This window comes from Hemiscyllium ocellatum, chromosome 9 (assembly GCF_020745735.1).
Source record: "Hemiscyllium ocellatum isolate sHemOce1 chromosome 9, sHemOce1.pat.X.cur, whole genome shotgun sequence".
Classification (NCBI taxonomy): Eukaryota; Metazoa; Chordata; class Chondrichthyes; order Orectolobiformes; family Hemiscylliidae; genus Hemiscyllium; species Hemiscyllium ocellatum.
Window position 1 is genome coordinate 50,253,878 of NC_083409.1, and position 19,684 is coordinate 50,273,561.

Consider the following 19,684-nt stretch of genomic DNA (forward strand, 5'->3'; position numbering starts at 1 on the left):
ATACTTATTCTGCCTTAACCATCCTCTGTGGTTCAGAATTCAACTGAATTACAACCCTGAGAGAAAGAAGTCTTCCTCATCTCTGTCTTGAATGTACAACCCTTTATTCTGAGATTTTTGTCTTCTGGTCCTTGACTCTCCCACAATGGGAAACAAATTTTGCAACTACATTGTCAAGTTTCCTAAGAGTCTTGTAAGTTTCAATGAGGCCACATCTCATTATTCTTTATTACAATAAATACAGGCACTGTCTATTCCATCTCTCCTCATAACACTATCTCCATACCTGGCATCAGCCGAGTGAACCTTCTCTGGACTGCCTCCAATGTCAGTATATCTTTCTTTAGATAAGGTGCACAAAACTATTCACAGTATTCCAACCATGGTCTGTCTAATGCCTTGTATAGTTTTCACCATGCATTCATGTGCTGTATCCTTCTATTCCTACACTCGCTTCCAAATGACATTGGGAGTAATGTACAGAGTACACCTTTGAAATCCTGCTTTTCAATTTCCAACCCAACTCTAAAATTTTGTAGGACCTCACTTCTCTTTCTTCCCACATTATACATCACAACATGGACCACAATCTCTGATTGTTCATGTTCTACCTTCAGAATGCTCTGTAGCCATTATGTGATATCCTTTCCCCTGGCAAAGCAAAATACCATCCTGTAGTCATGTCCCTGGCCACAAATACACCTGTCTACTCTATTCACTCGAGTCTCCTACCACCATCGCCCTTCACCATTAATCAGCTGGATCATTCACAATGCTATAGCCTTGGTTCTGCTATAGCCTCCATACAGAAACTATTGTGTTTAACCTTTTCCAAAGCTAAGAAACGGTCTGCAAACATGTTGCAATTGGAGATTTTTCCCAAGACCTGCCTGGTCTCCTTATTCTGTGTGGTGGTCATCCATTCACATTCTGTCTGCGCTTCCTTCTGCCTGACCATGTCCTGAACCATGCTATCCACAAACCTCTCAGCCTCATGAACGCACTATAATCCTCTGCTGCTGGTTAACCTCTAAAACTCAGCTCAAGTTGCACCACCTGAAGGCACTGTATGGTCATCCAGACTGACAAAAATAACAAGGCTTTCCCACGTATTCCAGAATGTGCACATTACTGGCATGAACTACCCAGAGACCTCAATCAAATAGTATGGAAAACATTGCTTTTATTTTACTCTTATTCCTACTTAAGTATCAACTAGAAATATTTTATTTTGTTGATGTTCTGGGTCCCACTCAGGTCTACCATCAGTCTGACTGCTTCTCTCCATGTACTGTGTGTCATAGAGACCCCACCTCACCCATTCAATAATGTTTTTGTCTTTTATAGGGACCCCATCACACATCATTCCTCCCAGTAATACTGACCATTTGTCACAGGAACTCTCATCTCACTGGCTCCTCCTCACTAATACTGACCATCTGTCACAGGAACCCCATTTCTCTCAGTGATGCTGACTGGCTAACACAGGGACCACACCTCACTCATACCTTTCAGTGATGCTGACCGGTTCACAGGGTCCCCACCAAAGCGACTCTTCTCAGTGCTGCTGACTGTCTGTCACAGGTACCTACCTCACCCACTTGCATCAGTGATGCTGACTGTCTGTCACAGGAACCCCACCTCACCCACTCTCCTCAGTGATGCTGTCACAGGGTGCCACCTCACCCACTCCTCTCAGTGATGCTGTCTGTCAAAGGGATCCAACCTCACCCACTCCTCTCAGCGATGCTGACTGTCTGTCACAGGGACCCCACCTCACCCACTCCTCTCAGTGATGCTGACTGTCTGTCACAGAGATCCCACCTCACCCACTCCTCTCAGTGATGCTGACTGTCTGTCACAGGGAGCCCACCTCACCCACTCCTCTCAGTGATGCTGTCTCTCACAGGGACCCCACCTCAAACACTCCTCTCAGTGATCGTCATCTCACCTGTTATTCTCCATACAGTATGTGAATCATATCCAATTATTACTTCTTACTACACTGCCTTAAAATTGCGCATGAATTATCAGCTTAATGTGGGCAATCTGTGATTCCTCATCTTAAAATCTTACAGGTGAGAGAGAGGGAGGAAAGCAAGTAAACCTCAGTTTTTATGGTGCTTTTCATTACCACCAGGTGTCTCAAAATGCTTCACAGCCAACTATGTATATTCACTTATGTGATCATAAAATTGAATGATAGTACCCCATATAGTGTGGGAGCAGGTCATTCAGCCCATCGAGTCCACACTGACCCCCTGAAGAGAATCCCACTCGGATCCACCCCCTTCCTTATCCCGGTAATCCTGTATTTTCCATTGGTAGTCCACCTTGTTTGCACATTCCCAGACACTACGGGAAATTTAGCATGGCCAATCTTTGGACTGTGGGAGGAAATCAGAGCACCAGAGGATACCCACACAGAAACAGGGTGAATGTTTAAGCTCCTCACAGTCACCCGAGAGTGGAATCAAACCAGGGTCCTTGGCGTTGTAAGGCAGCAGTACTAACCATTGAGACACCATGTTGTGGAAAAGAGGTATCTTAATTTTTTTTAATGCTGAATGAGACTGTTAGCTCTGTTGTCACAAAGCCAAGACTGAGACTGCCCAAACTCAATTCAAACTGACTGTAAATATTTGAATATTAAGAACATAAAAAATGGAAGGATTGGGCAATTTAGCCTCTTGGGGATAGTCTCAATTAAAATCATAACAAATCGATATCCCAAATCTATCTATTTGTCCTGGTTCCACGTGTCTTGTTCTTACTTTATGATTTTTTTGAATTTTGCTTTTCATTTGTGGTCTCATGGATTCATCACGACAGCATGTATTTGTCACAGTCGTCAAAGCCAGCAAGATTTCTTCTGGGATGAAATCATTTTGGAGAGATGCTGGTGGACGTTGATCAATGAGTTGTGGGTTATCCTCAAGTTTGCGTACTTCAGGAAAGATGGAATTAAAAAAACATTAAACTACACACACTTTCAGTAAGCAAATTAACCGGACATTCAATATAAAACCTTAATGAATGAGTAAACATCACTGCTGGGGATGCCTTGGTGGCTGTCAAACAGATTTGCGTACATGCTTGACGTGAGAGGTCCTTCTTTATTGCTGAGCCATGCCAACAATTCACTCAACTCCTTCACATGCCAAACTAACCAGAGTTTTGTTAGCATGAATAAACAGTTATGTGGCTGAACTTGATACGTCAACCCATATTGAGGTTTAAATAAAAAACAGTATTCTACTAAATTATGACTCAGACTCTCACCTATCAGGGTTTTTCTTAAAACTGTCTGGGAGAAGGCAACTGTGCAGAACCTGTTTTTGTAACAACATTTCATAGAACCACTTCAATGAGCCAGACTGAGACAGTTTCCCACAGCTAAATCTCCTTTGTGATGATACTGGAGAGAATGACCCACCCAAAGTATTTGCTCACTGATAGCCCAAGGCCAATAGCATAAAACCCAAGAAGCTTGGACTGTGAAGACAAAATTGCCATCCACAAGGTGGTGCTGCTGACTCTGAAGTGAGCATTAAGAACAATGACAGCAGCAACATTGTGTAAATGAATAAATATTGTTGTAGGATCAGCTCTACATGAGTGATTACCATCAAGCCTTGTGATTCAATGACAGAGTGAAGGATGGATATGCTGGATCATGAGGTCACAGACTGCGATAGAATACAATTCTGCTGCTCCTGATGGTCTACAATGCCTCATGGGTGCACAGTTTTGAACTCTAAAATCTATTATGACACTTTTCATTTCACATGGTGGTAGTGCCATACAGAATGACTGTGGGTATTCTTATTATGAGGACAGATGTCTTCACAAGCAATTAGCAGTGGTTGTTTCTACCAATACTGTGATGAACAGAGGCGTCTAAAATAGGCAGATCAATGAAAACAAAATTAGATTAGATTAGATTAGATTACTTACAGTGTGGAAACAGGCCCTTTGGCCCAACAAGTCCACACCGACCCGCCGAAGCGCAACCCACCCATACCCCTACATTTACCCCTTTACCTAACACTACGGGCAATTTAGCATGGCCAATTCACCTAACCTGCACATCTTTGGACTGTTGGAGGAAACCGGAGCACCCGGAGGAAACCCACGCAGACACGGGGAGAATGTGCAAACTCCACAATATTTTTGGTGAGACCCACACTGTCTACTATAGGCACAATCTGGCACATTTGTCTGCAGGACTTGGTCAGTAACCACTTTTTGTGATAGATAATTACATCTTCCTTACCTCGTGTCCTTGCTTCCATCAATGCTTCTTCCTAATGCTCCTCTCCTTGGAGACAGACAGATCAACCGGGGGAAGTGGTAACAAGCAGGAGTTTCCCAGCCCATGTTAGATCTGATGCCACAGGCTTAATGTAATTTAGTTCCAATGTTGAGCACTCCCAGGGACACACTCCTCTGTATGTATGGCATTTCTGATGAGTCTGCTCTACCAAAACTATGATTTTCCAGAGCTGATGATAAGAGTCCTGACAAATGTCAACTCTGTATACCTCTCTACAGTTGGTGCCGGACCTGAGAGTTTCTCCAGTACTTTCTGTTTTGTTTCAGATTTCCAGCATTCACAGTCCTTTATATTTATTCTGATGATGGTGGAGTCTGGCTGTTGGCCGATATTTGTGACTTTCACAGACTGTTGCTCGACTAGTCTTAGGGGTTTTCTAGGTTGGTGCAATACGATGATGACCTATTTGTACTATCGTTTGTTTTTGGAGCTATCTTTCAATAACAAAGTAATTTTCTGGATTATTTCACAAGTAGTTAAAAGTCAACAACATCACAGTAAGTCTGGGTAAAAGCAGCAGATTTCGTTCTCAAAATTGCAATTGTGCACCAGACTGACTTTACCATAACCCAGTAGTTCTAAGATCATTATTACTGATACCAAAATTTTTTTGTTCCAGATTTATTTAATTAACTAACATAGAATCTCCCAACCACTACGGGAGAACATGAACTCCTGTCTCCAAATCTAGATTCCTAGTACACAAATAGAAGCATTACAATAGAAAATCATCATTGTTCAAGAACAGGGATCTTGCTTTTGCTGTGATCCTGTCTCAGGATTAACTGCATGTCAATATTTATTATTGTTATATATGTTATTATTTTATCTCGAGTACAAAGAATAGCTTTTTGGGAGAGGTGCATGCATGCCCTTTGTACTTCCAAATCTGTATACAAGTAGAAAAAATTTGAGGAGGATAGCAATACTTCAATTTAATTCAGAATTGTAAATAATAAATTGAGTAATCCACTAAATCTAGTAATCCAAGAAGTGTTAAAATTGAGGTTTAACAGGAAGGCAATGGCCTTATTGCTAGACAATTAAGCCAGAAATCCAGGTAATGTTCTGGAGACTCAAGTTCAAAGCTCCCATGGCAGATGGTGGCATTTGTAGTCAATAAAAAAAAATCTGAATGAAGAATCTTCTAATGACCATGAAACCACCGTCAATTGTCAGAAAATCCTATCTGGCTCACTAACATCCTTCAGGGAAGGAAATCTGCCATCTTTACATGGTCTGGCCTACATGTGAATCTAGACCCATGGCAATGTGGTTGATTCAGAATGCTTGCCCTCTGAAATGGCCTGGCAAGTCACTCAGTTGTATAAATCTCAAAGAAATGAAAATGGCCAGACCACCTGGCATTGACCTCGGCACTGGAGAAAAACAGCAGAAACAGTCCTGTTGATCCTGCAAAGTCATCCTCATTAACATCTGGGGGCTAGTGTCAAAATTGGGAGAGCTGTCTCATGGACTTGTTTAGCAACAGCCAGACATAGTCATACTCACAGAATCATACCTTACAGACAATGTCCCAAAAATCACCTTCACCAACCAAAGACAGTGCCAGCAGAGTGGTGGCACAGTAGTATGCAGTCACGAGGGAGGCATACTTGCCCTGGGAGTCCTCAACATTGACTCTGAACCTTATGAAGTTTCATGACATCAGGTTAAACATGGAGAAGGAAACCTTCAGCTGATTATCACATAGCCCTCCCTCTTCCACTGATGAATCAGTACTCTTGCATGTTGAACAACATTTGGAGGAAGCAGCAGGTGGCAATTTGCAAAATGTACTCTGAGTGGGGGATTTCAATATTGATCACCATGAGTGGCTCGGCAACAGCATTATTAATCAAATTGTTCAGGTCCTAAAGTATGTAGCTGCTAGACTGGATCTGCAGCAGATGGTGAGGAAACCAACAAGAAGGAAAAATATACTTGACCTCATTCTCCAAGCTGCTGGCAGGAGATGTATCTATCTATGACAGTATTGGTAAGAGTGACCACCGCACAATCCTTAAGGAGACAAAATCCCACCTTCATATTGAAAATAACCTCCATTGTGTTGTGTGGCACTATCACCGTGCTAAATGGGACAGACTTTGAACAAAGCGAGCAATTCAAGATAAGGCAAGCATTAGATTAGATTACTTACAGTGTGGAAACAGGCCCTTCGGCCCAACAAGTCCACACCGACGCGAAACCCACCCAGATACCTACATTTGCCCCTTACCTAACACTACAGGCAAGTTAGCATGGCCAATTCACCTGACCTGCACATTTTTGGACTGTGGGAGGAAACCGGAGCACCCAGAGGAAACCCACGCAGACACAGGGAGAACGTGCAAACTCCACACAGTCAGTCGCCTGAGTCTGGAATTGAACCCGGGTCTCTGGCGCTGTGAGGCAGCAGTGCTAACCACTGTGCCACCGTGCCGCATGAAGTGCTATAGGCTATCAACAGCAGCAGAATTGTACTCCACCAAAATATGCAACCTCATGGTTTGGCACATGCCTCCTCTCATCCAATTCCATTAAGCAAGGAATCAATTCTAGTTCAATGGAGGGTGCAGGAGGGCATGCCAGGCACTGCACCAGGCATACCTAATAATGATGTGTCAACCTGGTAAAGCTTCCTAACCTGCATACCAAACTGCATAAGCAGCAAGTGATAAAACAGAGCTAAGTGATTCCCACAACCAATAGATCAGATCTAAGCGTTGTAATCCTGCCACATCCAGTCAGAAATGGTGGTGGACAATTAAACAACTCATCCTCAATGATGGAAGAGCCCAACACAATTGTCAAAAAGATAAGGCTGAAGCATTCACAACAATCTTCAGCCAAAATTGCTGAGTGGATGATCCATCTCAGCCTCTTCCAGTGGTCGTCAACATTACAAATACCAGTATTCAGCCAATTCGATTCGCTCCAATTGGTATCATGAATGATCGGAGGCACTGTACACTGCAAAGACTATGGGCCCTGATAACATTCCGGCAATAGTACTGAAGACGTGTGCTCTAGACCTTGCTGCTCCCCTAGCCAAATCTTCCAGTTCACTGATATCCACCAGACCAGACAATGTAGAAAATTGCCCAGATATGGCCTGTATGCAAAAAGCAGGACAAATCCAACTCAGCCAATTACAGCCCCAGTCTACTCTTGACCATCAGTAAAGTGATCAAGTCATCAACAGTGCTATCAAGTAGCACCTGCTCAGTGACGTCCAATTTGGATTCTGCCAGGACCACCTAGCCCTGACCTCTTTACAGCCTTGGTTAAACATGGACAAAAGAGCTCAATTCCAGAAGTGGGGTGAGAGTGACAGCCTTTGACGTTATGCAACTAAGTGCAGCATCAAGGATCCCTTGAAAAACTGGATTCAATGGTTATCAGAGGCCAAACTCTCCACTGGATGGAGTCATACCTGGCACACAGGAAAATGGTTATGGTTGAGGTTGCTGGAGTCAGTCATTTCAGCTCCAAGACATCTCTGCAAGAGTTCCTCAGGGTGGTTTTCTCGGTCCAACCAACTTCAGTTGTTTCACCAATGACCTTCCCTCCATCATAAGGTCAGAAATGGGGATGTTTGCTGACTGCACCATATTCAGCACATCTCAGGTAGTGAAGCAGCCCATGTTCAAATGCAACATAATCTGGATAATACATAGGCTTGGAATGACAAGTGGCAAATAACATTTGTGCCACACAAATTCCATGCTATGACCATCACCATTAAGAAACAAATTGCCACACCTTGACTTTCAATGGTTTTACCATCACCTAATGAAGGGCTTATGTCAGAAACATCAACTCTCCTGCTCCTCGGATGCTGCCTGACTGGCTGTGCTTTTCCAACACCACACTCTTCAACATCATCACAAGGTAGGGCTTTTGCCCGAAACGTCGATTTCGCTGCTCCTTGGATGCTGCCTGAACTGCTGTGTTCTGCCAGCACCACTAATCCAAAATCATCTACAAGGCACAAGTCAAGGGTGTGATGGAATAAACCCATTTGCTTGGTGGCTACAGCTCCCACAACAGTCCAAGAAGTTGATACCATCCAGGACAAAGTAGCCCATTTGATTGGCACCACATCCACAAGCTCAGTAGCAGCAGTGTGTACTATCTACAAGATGCGCTCTAGGAATTAACCAAAGATCCTCAGACAGCACCTTCCAAACCCACAACCACTTCTATCTAGAAGGACAAGGGCATCAGATAAATGGGACCACCACCACCAGCAAGTTACCCTATAAGTCACTCACCATCCTGACTTGGAAATATATCACTGTTCCTGGGTCAAGATCCTGGAATTCCCTCCCTAACAGCATTGTGGGTCAACCCACAGAAAGTAGACTGCAGCGTTTCAAAAAGGCAGCTCACCACCACCACCTTCTCAAGGGCAAAGAAGGACAGGCAATAAATACTGGCCAGCAAGCAACACTCACAGCCTATGAATGAATATAAAAATAAATTATCAATAGAAGTTAGAAGCTCAAAGACATTTCCATTTTAATTTATATTTCTCAGAAAGACTGATTGATTTGTGACTTAAAATATTAAATGGATTTGATATGGTTAGATGCTATTTGTAATGTTGATATGTTAACAATACCACTAAGGAATAAATGTAACTGTAATGCTACATCAGTTTTCTTTTGTACTAGAATACAGACGAATAAGTGATGATTTGGAGATGCCGGTGTTGGATTGGGTTGTACAAAGTTAGAAATCACACAACACCAGGTTATAGTCCAACAGGTTTATTTGGAAGCACTAGCTTTCGGAGTGCTGCTCCTTCATCAGCTGGTTATGGAGAATAAGATTGTAAGACATAGAATTTATAGCAAAAAGTTTACAGTGTGATGTAACTGAAATTATACATTGAAAAATACCTTGATTGTTTGTTAAGTATCTCATCTGTTAGAATGGCCATGGTTAGTTTCACTTCTTTCATATGTAGATCACAAAACCTTTTTTACAAGTTACGTTCTCAGGTTAACTTTAACAATTGGTGTCAGGCAGATAATATGGTGAAGGTGTTAGCCCCCTGTGTGTTGTTGTCCGTGCCATAATGTTTAGACTGATTATAATCTAAAAAAAAAATGAGTTAACAAAGTCTTACATGGATCCATGCAATTTTTGAGCCAAGAACAAGAACTCTGCAAGTACAAATTCACCCCACAAAGGTGTGTGTGTGTGTCCCCTTCTGTCTGTGTGTGTGTATAGTGCAATGGGGTCACCTGCAGTGTGACATGAACCCAAGGTCCCAGTTGAGGCCATCCCCATGGGTACCATTCTTGGCTATCAGCCTCTGCTCGGCCACTTTTCATTGTTGCTTCTCCTGAAGTCCGTTTGGATGACGGCCGTCCAAAGGTCCGAGGTTGAATGTCTTGGACCGCTGAAGTGTTCTCTGACTGGGAGGGAAGACTCCTGTCTATTGATTGTTCTGTGGTGTCCATTCATCCTCTGCTTGGTCTCGCCAATGTGCCATGCCTCAATGTACCATACCTTGCCTGCAGCGTATGAGATAGGGAATGTTGCCTGGGTCGCAAGAGTACCAACACATATATGGTGAGAGGTGTCCCCACGCGTAATGGTGTTGACACTCTGACACATCTTGCAGCACCTACCATGACAAGGTTGTATGGTATTGTCCTGAAAGCAAGGTAGTTTGCTACACACAATGATCTGTATGAGGTTTGGCAGCTGTTTAAAGGCGGGAAATGGATGTGGGGAAGGTCCTGGCGAGGTGCTCATCCTCATTGATAATGTGTTGCAGGTTGCAAAGAACATGGCGTAATTTTTCAGCTCCTGGGAAGTACTGGACAACAAAGTAAACAGCTCATGTCTGTCTCTTGAAGAGGTCATTATGGTTCTTTGCTGTGGCACGTCAGAATGGGCAGTTGATGAGTTGAGCATTGTACCCCATTCTTATGAGGGCTTTCTTGAGTGTTTCCAAGTGCCTGTTACATTCCTCCTCATCTGAATAGATCCTATGTATGCATAGGGCTTGTCCATAAGAAATGGCTGTTTTAATATGTTTCAGGTGGAAGCTGGAGAAATGTAGCATCATGAGGTTATCCGTGAGTTTGCGGTACGTGGCAGGTACTCATGCGACTCAGCCAACATTGTCTATCTCATATGCTGCAGGCAAGGATGCCCTGAGGCATGGTACATTGGCAAGACCAAACAGAGGCTATGGCAACGGATGAACGGATACCACAGAACAATCAATAGACAGGATTTTCCCTCTCAGTCGGAGAATACTTCAGCGGTCTGGGACATTCAACCTCAGACCTTCAGGTGACCATCCTCCAAGGCGGACTTAGAGATGGGCAACAACAAAGGTGGCTGAGCAGAGACTGATAGCCAAGTTTGTTTCCCATGGAGATGGCCTCAACCGGAGCCTTGGGTTCATGTCACACTACAGGTGACCCCATTACACTATACACACACAGACAGATGGACACAAACACACACACACTCATGTAGACCCTTTCTCATACACTCGCACACCTAGCCTTAAACCCCTTTGCACTCACACTCACACACATACACACACCCTCTCACAGACACTTGTAACCACCTCTGCCCCCACACACCCACCCACATGCACACATACGTATATAAGTTTCTGGGGTGAATTTGTACTTGCAGAATTACATTTTATTTTGTTGAAAAACTGCATGAATCCATGTAAGATTCTGTAAATCAGTTTTTTAGATTAGAATCAGTCCGACCATTGTGGCACAAACAGCCTCACACAGGGAACTAATACTTTCAACACATAATCTGGGCTAACATGACACCAATTGTTCAAGTTCACTTGAGAATGCAACTTTTTTAAAAATGTTTTGTGATTTTCATATGAAAGAACTGAAACCAACATAGTCATTCTAAAAGACGAGAGACTTAGCAAACAAGCTGCATCTTTTTCAATATATGATTTCAGCTCCACCACACTGTAAACTTTTGCTATAAATTCCTGTCTTACAATCTTATTCGCCACAACCACCTGATGAAGGAGCAGCACTCTGAAAGATAGTGCTTCCAAATAAACCTGTTAGACTATAACCTAGTGTTGTGTTAGTTTCAGCAATGAATAGGTGCACTGACAAATTCAAGATTCCCTCCAAGTCACAGAGCCTAAATTGGCAAATTTCTCCATTCCTTCATTGTCACAAGGTCAAAATCCTGGAATTCCTCCTGAAAGTCCTCTGAGAGTACCTTCAGCATACAAATTGTAATGGTTCCAGAAGTGAGTTTACTTAACAGCAATTAGGGATGGGCAAACAATGCTGGCCTTACCCCACAAACACCCATATCCCATGAATGAATAACAGAAATTCCACATGCAATTCTGTTCCTGTGGGAATCACTGGATAGTGATCAGTAGCAGGTACAACAGCTCCTGACTTTCTCCATCTGCAGTCCAATGGCTTCTACAGTAATTACATCATGTCAGTTTACATCCTGACTTAAATCAGCAAGTTCACCTGATACATGCTGGAAACCAAATTTGTTTTGCGTGGCTTAATCCAATACTATCTAGTATCATTACTCACAAGATCAGACGAGAAGAAAAATTCAGAAAAAAATCTAGGCAGACAAATCATAATTCTCTCAAGGGGTTTATATGCAAATGATCAGGATTGAAATATTGAAATTAACTTTTTGACATGGTACATAATAAGGTTCAATGTTCACACTTCACCTGTTTGTTCCTTTAAGTGCATGCAAATGTCAGTGTATGATTTGTTGTTCCCCGGGTCTTTTTTTCCATCACCAATACAAGCACTTCTGTTCAACATCTGTTCAGAAGTTGGAGTGGCCTCTATTGAAAACAAAGTATAAATGTGGCCTTCAATAGTTTCAAAGCTGCTTTAAATCTTCATTCTATATGCAGAACAGACATATAAACTATCCATCAAAGCCCATTTAGTCACACATAGGTCTTTAACTCTAGTACATTGATCATAGTTTCCCCAAGTCAAATTAAGTAATTTCCTTTTCAATTTTGTATGATATATTTGCACACACACACACATATATATATATATTATATATAAATAATTTTATCTGATATTAAATCATACTTTAGCACTTCACACAATAATTTGCTTTTGTTATGTAGGATGATGCTGAGTTATCCTGCAACAAGTATATGCTGTAAACAGCTGTGAGATGGAGGAATTATATTCTCGAAGGGATCATTCTTTTTGTATCAGGTAAGTATATAAAAAGATTTGGAACAAAGGCAATAAAGTAATGATCTAACTGAGCAGCAAAACAGCCTATTTCTGTTTGAATGCTTCAAGTATTAGATAGAATACAAGGAAACATTTGTTTTTTTCTAAAATAATACAATGAAATTTTTAACATCCATCTGAACTGATCCAAATAGCTATTGGGGACCCAATTAAATCTACTGAAGATAGAAGCAGGTGTAGGTTGACCAGCCCCTCAAACCTAATCTGCCATTTAATATGATTATGGTGATCATCGAGCTCAATACCCTAATCCTGCCCTCTCCCCATACCCCTTGATCTATTTAGCCACAATATTTATATCTGCCTCCTTATTGAAAATACCATGTTTTGGCCTCAACCACTTTCTATGACAATGAATTCCACAAGCTCACCAATCTCTAGGTGAAGAAATTTCTCCTTATCACAGTTCTCAAAAGTTTAATGCTTCTCCTTATATAATACCCTTGGTTCTATATTCCCCACCATTGGGAACATCCTTCTTGTCTAATGCTGTTAGAATTTTACAGGTTCCCATGAGACCCTCTTCTCAGTGTTTTAAGCTCTAGTGAATACAATCCTAACCAACTCAACCTCTTGTCATGTCATTCTTGCTACCTCAAGAATCGATTTGGTAAACTTTTGCTGCACTCTCCCTGTGGAAGAACATCTTTTTACAGATAAAGGAAACCAAAATTCACTGCCGGAGAAAAGGAGTTAGTTGAAGGTTGCTCTGGTTTGTAAAATGAGCTCTCTATCAGTACTGATGTGAAGGCTAATCATGCCAAATGATGCAATCACTTCAAATAGCACTATCTTTTCAGATTATTGAATACAATAGAAATTTACACCACAGAAGGATCCCTTTCAGCCAATCTCGTCTGCAGCAACTAAAAAGGATTACTGTATAATCCCACTGTGCAGATCTTGGCTGCCTTGTAGGTTATGACATTTCAATGCAAACGAATAACTTTTACATATTTCTGCACTTCCCATCCTTTCAGGCAGTCACTTCCAGAAACAATCATTGCCCACAGTTTTTTCCAAACCTCTCTTTATCTTACCTGGAAACCTGATTTTCCAATCCTGCCCTTTTCTCAGCTGTACTCAGCAATAATACAGTATTATAATATTACATGTCATCTATAATTTCGACTTATTCCCTGGATTTCTTGAAGTATAGGCCATTTAGCACTGTCAAATTCTATCATTGTTCAAACTTTGGTTTCCTCGGCCTTCTCAACATTATGCTGATCAGTTCAAAATATCTGCCTTCCATTTCCAACTCTTCCCCCTTTGGAATCTACTTTCAAATTTCCAACCCCTTGCCAACCTAGTTCAAACCCTCCCCAACAGCATTGACAAAACTACCTATCAGGAGATTGGTCTTGGATCTGTTGAAATGCAACCTGTCTGGCTTGGTCATATCTTTGTGTTATGTTCCTCACAAAGATTTACCACTTGTACATTGGATTGATGAGTGGCATTGGGTAAATTTAACAGACAAACTAATGAGTTGTTGTGTAACTGTAATTTATGTATGCAACCTTGGTCTAGTATGCTGCTGCTTCAACCTAACATGGCTGCTGGTCATTGGCTCTTTAACATATGCAGCTCTGACGCAGTAATTCAATTGTTTGTATAGATTGGACGAGCCTAGATGTGATCACAATGCCTCAGGAATCTAATGCCTTCTCTCCTCACTATCTCTCCATTAACTTTTACCTTCCCATCCTCCCTTTGCAGGTGGCACTGGTAGTAATCCAGAGATTACTACCTCAGAGAGTCTGCTTTGCAATCTTGCACTTCAATTTTTTTTCATGGTCCCTAAACATTGCCCAAAGAACCTAATCCTTCTTCAGTCTATATCATTGATACCAATGTGAGCCAGCAAGTTTGGTTGTTCATCCTGCCCCTTCTGAATATCATCATTTCTTTAATCAATACCGTGAAGCCACTTTTTCTATCCCTCTCTCCATCTCATCTGACAAACTTGGAAACAGCTGTTCTGAAGAAGGACAACTGAACCCAAAACGTTAACTCTGCATTCTCAGCACAGATACTGCCAGACCTGCTGAGTTTCTCCAGCAATTTCTGTTTTCGTTTCAGATTTCCACCCTCTGCAGTTTTTTTTATTTTTTTGGAACCAGAAGTGCTGAGCATTTCTGCTGTTTTTTTTCAACTATGCCTCATTAATAGCTATAATATATTCCCAAGTGTCAAACTGCAAGCACTGCTAATCCACCTGGATAATTTTAATTGAATTGTGTGCCTTATTTCTTGAGCTGCATTTAAAAATGCTTCACAAAGTTGCAAAATAAGTCATCTACCTCTGACAGGAGACAGGAATTTGCACAACAGGATGGGAGCTGAGCAACTCACAGAATATATATATTGCAAAATTTGACTGCTCAGACAATTCAAGCCAAAATTTGGGAGATACCTTCGCATGACCGAAACTTACAGATCAGAAAAAGAACCAAATGAAAGATAATGACAAGAAGGTATGGGTGCTGCCTTAACCAGACATCTTACCCGCAAGGGCCCACAACCCATGGTGGACTGATCAACCAAGGGGTGGTAGCATCATAAATCTCTTGCAACATTACAGATGTGCTGCTTGAATTCATAGCAATAACATATAAGGATTATTAAATCTCCAAGAGAGAACTCAGATACCGATGGTAATTTCTCAGAACTATCAAGCATGCATCAACTACCTGTCAATGTCCTACAATCTGTTAGCCTGGAGACAAGAGTTTTATCAACTTTATCAGATATTTATAATGCACTAATCTCGCCGATTTATCAGTTTTTCAATACATTGTCTTCTCAAATTGTATTCTTTTATACTTCTTTTGCATAAAGTTTCACAATCATGCCTGTGTCTATCAACTTCACCAGCCTCTCTATGACCTCTTTGAGTTCAGCACTATCTTTTTGCAGTTAATTATATTTGTAACTTTTGTGTCATGAGCAAATTTTGAAATTGCATCTGATTTTTCTAAATCTAAGTAATCCGAAACAAAAGGTGAGTGGCAGCACAAATGATTGGTCATAATAAAGGCATCAATGAATCACTACAAGTTTTATCAAAGGAAAATAGCTACAGGAAAAGGGTAAGCTAGCTATGAATGTGAAAAAGGAACAACAAAAGCTTTTTCACATATTGAAAAAGACAAAAATAAAGTTAACTGACTGGCAATCTTCCAGAGAACAAGAATCTGCCTAATAATAGATAATAAGGAAAGTAAAGATGAAATGAGCAAATGCTTTGCTTCTATTTTCAGTACAGATGGATATAACAAACATTTCAGTAATAGCCATAAATCAGAAAGTGGAAAGGAGAAAGCAACTTGACAATATTATAGTCATGGGGTTTCCTCAATCAAAACATGTTGTCTAAGTGATTACTAATGTTGTTTTGAATACAGTTGCTAAAGCTTTTGCCACCACTGAGGTTAAGATTGATCTATAGAAGTTGGGTTTATCTTTAATCATTTTTAACATAGATTTATTATGTGCAATTCTCCAGCTCTCTTAATCCTCTTTCAACATTAATTATACCAATGAGTATGGCCAATGCCTCTGTAATTTCCAGCCCATTCTTTCCTCAGCATCTTTATTAATACCCACATGGATATGGTAACTTGTCAATTTTAAGTACATCCAGGCCTCTATCGAACATCCACTTTATTCAATTTTTAGTCCCTCTAGTATCTTAACCAACTCCCTTCTCCTTTCACTTTTACATTGCCAGCATCTTCTTGTTTGGTTAAGAAAGGTGTAGTCATGTAGGAATCAGGTAGCTCAGTTGACTGGCTTGTGATGCAGAGTGGTGCCAATAGTATGGGTTCAATTCTTACAGTGGGAGGTTACTATAAAGGACTCCCCTTCTCAGCCTCTCCCCTCATCTGAGGCATCATGACCTTCAGGTTAAACTACTATCAGTAATCTCTTTCTAATAGAACAGCAATCACATGGTCCAGTAGGAATATGATGTCTTTACCTTTACTCATATCATAGCTAAGACAATACCTTCTGCTTATGTACTTGGGTCACTTTTTATGATGCTTTCTCAGCCCCACGATTTTTTTTTCTCCCTTTTCACTATTTCTATGCCTGTGGAAGATTTGGATTTTGAGCTTCCTTTCGTAGGAAAACGTAGGAAATGCTCAATGAATTTGGCCAAATCAAAACTTAAAACAAAGATCTGATGAAAACTTCCATTGCTTTCAAAAATGAAATTGTCACTATCTTAAGGTTTGTCTCTAATAAATATTTAGTACTGATGAAATGTTACTGATTTGAAACATTAACTCGCTTCTCTATCTACAAATGCTGCCAAACATGTTGAGTATTTTCAGCATCTTCTGTTTCTTTAATTTCAGATTTCCAATATTCACAATATATTTTATACTTTGTTTTAAAAGGGTGAGGCTGAACTAGTTTTGTAGGTGATCTGAACCACACAATACTTGTAAAAATAAGCTAGTCATGTAGGTTTTAAAGAGGTGATATAAATACCAACTACACTTTGCCTTGTCTCAGTGGTAGCAGAAGGATTTGGGTTCAAGTTCCTATTTCAGAGATTTGAGCACATTATCTAATTCTCCAATGTGGCACAGAGAAATGTTCAAAACAAAGTAATGTGGATGCTGTAAATCTGAAATATTAAACACAGAAAATGCAGTAGAAATCAGTAGGTCCAGCAGTACCTGTGGACAGAGAAAGAGAGTTAGCCTTTTGAGTATAATATGACTCTTCTTCAGAACTGAAAGAGGTTTGAAATTGGTGTTTTTATACATTTGACAGAGGTGGAACCAATGGAACAGATGTTGTAGAGGGTATTGCAAATGGAAAAGAGATTTATAATTAGGGTAAAACAGAAATAGAGAAGTAAAATTGGCTAAGTTAAGATGTGGAAGGGTGATACGGGTCCTGTCAGCTGAGAGCAAAGTTAAAAAGGCAAGCTCATTTTTTGGGAGTGAGAAAGGTGCTATGGTGGAGAATGAAAGAAAATGGTGGCTCTAACATTGTGGAAATCAATATTGAGTTTGAGAGGTTGGAAAGTACCTAAGCAGAAATGAGGTGCTTTTCTTGAAGTTTTTGTTGTGTTTTGTTGGAACATTGCAGCAGGACAGAAATATTAGGAAAATAAGTACATGAGTAGGCCAATCAGTCCCTCAAGCCTGTTCCATCATTTAATGAGATCATGGGTGATCTGTGGCCTAACTCCAAATACTTGCTTTTAACCTATATCCCTTAATCTTTTTGCTTAAAAATTTATCCATCTCAGATTTAAAATTAATAACTGATCTTACATCCACTGCGGTTTGTGGAAGACCATTCCAAACATCTACCACCCCTTGTGTGTAGAAGTACTTACTGGATGTAAGTTTGCTCGCTGAGCTGGAAGGTTTGTTTTCAGACATTTTGTTACCGTACGAGATAACATCATCAGTGAGCCTTCAGTGAAGAACTGGCGGTATGGACCGCTTTTTATTTGTGTTGGGGTTTCCTTGCGTTGGTGATGCCATTTCTTGTTCTTTTCATCAGGGGTGCTAAATGGGATCCAGTTGGTAAATAGAATTGATAGAGTTCCAGTTGGAATGCCGTACTTCTAGGAACTCTCAACAGGTGTCTGTTTGGCTTATCCTAGGATGGATGTGTTGTCCCAGTTGAAGTGGTGTCCTTTGTCATTTGTATGTAAAGATACTAGTGAGAGTGGGTCATGCCTTTATATGGTCAGTTGATGTTCATGTATCCTGGTAGCTAGTTTTCTGCCTGTTTGCCCAATATAGTGTTTGTTACAGTTCTTGCAAGGTGTTTTGTAAATGACATTAGTTTTGCTTGTTGCCTGTATAGGTCTTTCAAGTTCATTAGCTGCTGTTTTAGTGTGATGGTGGATTTGTGAGCTACCATGATGCCAAGAGGTCTGAGTAGTTTGACAGTCATTTCCAAGGTGTCTTTGATGTAGGAGAGAGTGGCTAGGGTTTCTGGAAGCGATCCAGAGGAAACTTTCAAGACCAAAAATAATACCCTTACTGGCATAAAATTCACTGAAGAGGAGGAAAACGACAACAAACTTCCATTCCTAGATACTGCAATAGAGCAAACAGCCAATGGGAACTTCAAACCAGCATCTACAGGAAAACTATACATACTGACCTAATACTGAACTACAGAAGCAATCATCCCAACACCCACAAACAAAGCTGCATTAGAGCATTATTTCAATGAGTCACCACAAGGAAACCTAAACACAAATAAAACGTGGGCCATACCACCAGTGCTTGATTGGAGGCACATTGATTATGTTACCGAGCATGGTGACGAAACGTCTGAAAATGAACCTTCCAGCTCAGCGATCAAACTTACATACAGAACCTCAACCTAAGCTACAGATTTTCTCAAAACCAGCTAGAAGCACTTAATTTCATGTCTCCTGAATGGCCTGGGTATAATTCTCAGACTATGCCCCTAGTTCCAGAATTCCCATTCACTGGAAATATTTTACCTTTATCTACCCTGCCATTTCCTGATAACATCTGGAAGAATTTGATTAGATTATGCATGAGCTTTCTAAATTCTAGAGAAAACAGGCCTAATTTATATAATCTCTCCTCATAACCCAAATCCTGAAGTCCAAGTATCATTCTTGAAAAGCTATCTTGTACACCCTCCAAAACCAATTTATCCTTCAAAAGGTGCAGCAGTACAGAGGTCTGCTGTCAGTACTCAAAGTTGGATCTAACCAGCATTTTGCACATCTGCAGGATAACACCTGCATTTTTCACTCCAAGTCTCTAGTTATAAGGGCCAGCATTCCATTAGCTTTCATGATTATTTTCTGCACCTGTTTGCAGCATTTTAAAGATCAATGCACCTGAATCCCCAAGTCTCTGTGGAAGTCCAATGTCTTGAACTTCATGTAATAGAGCTGTAAGTCGTACAGCATGGAAACTGACCCTTCAGTCCAACCAGTCCATGCCGATTATGTTCCCAAGCTAAACTAGTCTTACCTGCCTGAGCTTGAACCACATCCCTCCAAACCTTTCCTATTCATGTACTTATCTAAATGTCT

The 19,684-nt window shown here is 40.9% G+C and overlaps 1 protein-coding gene across 1 annotated transcript in view; it reads right to left on the minus strand.

The window, feature by feature from the left end:
* Positions 1 to 19,684, minus strand: part of LOC132818506 (axonemal dynein light chain domain-containing protein 1-like) — a 62,226-nt gene that overhangs the window by 31,318 nt on the left and 11,224 nt on the right. Inside the window, exons 3-4 of the mRNA XM_060829566.1 lie at positions 12,066 to 12,185; positions 2,775 to 2,947 (exon numbers count right to left, since the gene is read on the minus strand). Of these exons, the coding sequence (XP_060685549.1) occupies positions 2,775 to 2,947; positions 12,066 to 12,185 (293 nt within the window). The remainder of the gene's footprint in view (positions 1 to 2,774; positions 2,948 to 12,065; positions 12,186 to 19,684) is intronic.